This window comes from Triticum urartu, chromosome 4 (assembly GCF_003073215.2).
Source record: "Triticum urartu cultivar G1812 chromosome 4, Tu2.1, whole genome shotgun sequence".
Taxonomy (NCBI): Eukaryota; Viridiplantae; Streptophyta; class Magnoliopsida; order Poales; family Poaceae; genus Triticum; species Triticum urartu.
The window spans coordinates 578,736,061-578,738,793 of NC_053025.1; the positions used below are offsets into that span (position 1 = coordinate 578,736,061).

The window sequence follows — 2,733 nt, forward strand, 5'->3', positions numbered from 1 at the left end:
GCGAGAGTAACATATTGTAATTCGGCCTTTGGCCAAAAAACTCGAAACCTTCTTCTTAATCAATGAAAGTGGCAAATCTTTTGCCCAGTTTCAAAAGAAAAAAGAGACTATGGCTTACCTTCTTCCGTATTCAATTTGCAGGTCATAGGCTAAAACACTCTAATAATACTAACCATATGGGCAAAAATATGGTTTTGTTGCCGGCCTGAATATCTGCAGATTCCATAGTTTATAGGTTAATCAAATTCTATTGTATACTTGAATGACCAGATGTACATTTGATGGTTGAGGAGAAAGCATGTTCATATATCAGTTTTGCTTGCACCAGATGCTACCAAGGGCATTGGTGTTAGTCTCTAAGATAACCTATCACCAAGTCAACTGTAAAACTACTCGAATGCCCACTTACATAACGGTAGAGGACACAAAAACGTAGTGTTACAGCTGACAAAACAATTTGGATACAGGCATGTACATGTACCCAAAGAAAACTGTATCAGGAGCCGGCCCCCCTCCTCCTAGTCGCCGCCATCTTGTGAGTTCAGATCTCCAGCACGATATCTGGGAGAATGGAGGTACATATTAGTTTGTAGGTCAGCTTGCAAGCATTGGCACTCTGTGAGATAAACTTACACTCTGAATCTGTTCTGATCCATTTGCTCCCATGTTCCTCACCCATCGCTTTGCCTCTCCAAGGCAAATGCGCCGTTCGGTAGCTCTTGATCGTCGCCTCTGACATCGCCCAGTTATCGCTGGGTATGTCGTCATGGGGTGATGGCCAGGGTATCTGCCATGAAGAAAACCATGCAGGGGCATATGAGTACTTAACTGCTGAGGGCTTGTTTAGAACACATGAAGTTGGCAGCAGGAAACAGTTGGAAAAACGTTGGGTAACAGCACCTGAGCGGGTGTCGGTCCAGGTGTTGTTCCCCTGAAGATTGGTTTGGGCAGGAAGTTGCTGAAGGCAGCTGACAAGAACTTCCTGAAGGACCTGTGCTTGACCATCCCTCCACAGGGGGACCTCTTGGGCGTCCGGTGACGCCTCTTGTCGTCCTCTCCCTCCGCCGCTGCTGTGGCCATGGCCTTGGCGCTCATGAGCAATGTGAGCTCCGCCTGCATCCTCTGCAGCTCGCCCCTGCGGCCATCGACTGCCCCGAACGTCCCGATCGACAGCATTGCCGGGCACCAGTCGCCGCGGAGCTCGTCATCCTGACGAAGTCCGTCCGAACCGGAAATGTCAGGTGCTGCTGCTGCAAGAGGTAGGTAGGAGGGGGAGTGTGAATTCCGGTGGAAGAACTGTCAAATTACGCCCTGAAAATTCTCACACTGCAGAGATATTCAGTGTGCCACTTACGTCGACTCCAGCCTGCGCCGAACCCTGATTTCCTGTTGTTGCAATGGGACCCGTGAAGCCCGGCGTCCACCCAGCTATGATCCTGCGGCGGCAAAAACAAGAAGAATTAGCTCCTTCATCATATGCCATTCATTGGCAGTGAAGAGAATGCCTGCGTGGTGCGTGCTTACCCTCATGAGGTGCTTGTGCTCTCTTGCAGTAAGAAGTTCAGGAATTCTATGGAGGAGTGGGCACGGTAGCCAGCTGATGGATGGCACGAGTGCATATATAGGAGCACCGGGTTTAGAAGACCAATGCGCTCACTGTAGACGATAGAATTTAGTAGTGACAGCTTACGTCTCCCCCATGATCGGCGGTATGGTCAAATTTTTGAATCCTCGTTGTGCGTATCGACGCCACTAATTCGGCATGGCAGGGAGGCCTTGTTAATCGCCAATCTTGTACGTGGTCATACTCATTTCTTTACAGATGGAGTAGGTAAGAGAGATACTACGCGGAGAAACGCATGGCCACTGCTATGTCCAGCGAGCGGGTCTGGGCTAGTTTTCAGGTTCCTGCCTCGAACCATTCCCGTCAACAATGAGAAAATCCATGAGATCCAAAAGTAGAGGGCGAGGGTGCACCGAGAGCCGAGAAAGGATGTAGATCGCGTCCAATCCGATTCTGTCCTCAAGAAACATAGCCGCAGCTTGGTCCTTGGTGTACTACTTTGAGTTGCCTTAGGTACTTGAGTCCTCGTTGTGCTTATCCATGCCACTACTTTTTTTCTTGAATAGGCAAAGCTTGCATATCATTGCATTGATAACAAGAGTAGAATGAGTACAGAGAGGGATACAACACATGACACGAACGCACGCAGGTATGAACATGATGTCCCGAGCAGAGAGACAATAGGTGCTTGGCCCGAATAAAGGAAAGATCACAACTAAACCTACCAAGCCCGAACAAAGAGCGACAATACCGAACCAGCAAGAATTTCAACATCGCCTAAGCCATAACCCGGGGACACCATGAGCGAGCAAGATAGCGCCTTCAAGAAGGAAGTCGTCGCCGAGACATCGTCGCCATCAGATCCGGAAGAACCAGACCTAGGGTTTCCCCCGAGCTCGAAGAGGGGCACAACTAAGGACCTTGACAGCGCCTCCAAGAAGGGAACGACATCCGCAGACGCCGCCGCTGCTAGCACCGGCAAGCCGAGCAAGGATTTCTCCCAGGCCTCAAACTAAGCAAACCCATAGCCGTCGTATCTGGAGTTGGGGATGAGGAAGCCGACGCTGGTCGGAGCCACCATATTGGAAGGGGACTGGTGGGGTTGCACCTGCCGTCAGAGAGTGGCACCGCCTTCGGACACATACGATCGCTTGTTCTTAGAGCATGCC

General features: G+C 50.3%; 1 protein-coding gene across 1 annotated transcript; it reads right to left on the bottom strand.

The window, feature by feature from the left end:
• Positions 1-236: 236 nt before the first annotated feature.
• LOC125554228 lies at positions 237-1,577 on the bottom strand. Its single transcript, XM_048717811.1, has 5 exons — positions 1,525-1,577; positions 1,355-1,436; positions 901-1,250; positions 634-787; positions 237-561 (listed from the first exon to the last, which is right to left on the bottom strand). The coding sequence occupies exons 1-5, from the start codon at positions 1,528-1,530 to the stop codon at positions 542-544; spliced, it is 612 nt and encodes a 203-aa protein (XP_048573768.1). The 5' UTR covers positions 1,531-1,577; the 3' UTR covers positions 237-541.
• Positions 1,578-2,733: the final 1,156 nt, after the last annotated feature.

Coding starts and splice junctions, on each gene's coding strand:
- LOC125554228 (XM_048717811.1), bottom strand. Junction 1,251..1,354: donor CGGCGCAGGCTGGAGTCGAC/GTAAGTGGCACA, acceptor TACCTCTTGCAG/CAGCAGCACCTGACATTTCC. Junction 562..633: donor GATCAGAACAGATTCAGAGT/GTAAGTTTATCT, acceptor CCATTCTCCCAG/ATATCGTGCTGGAGATCTGA.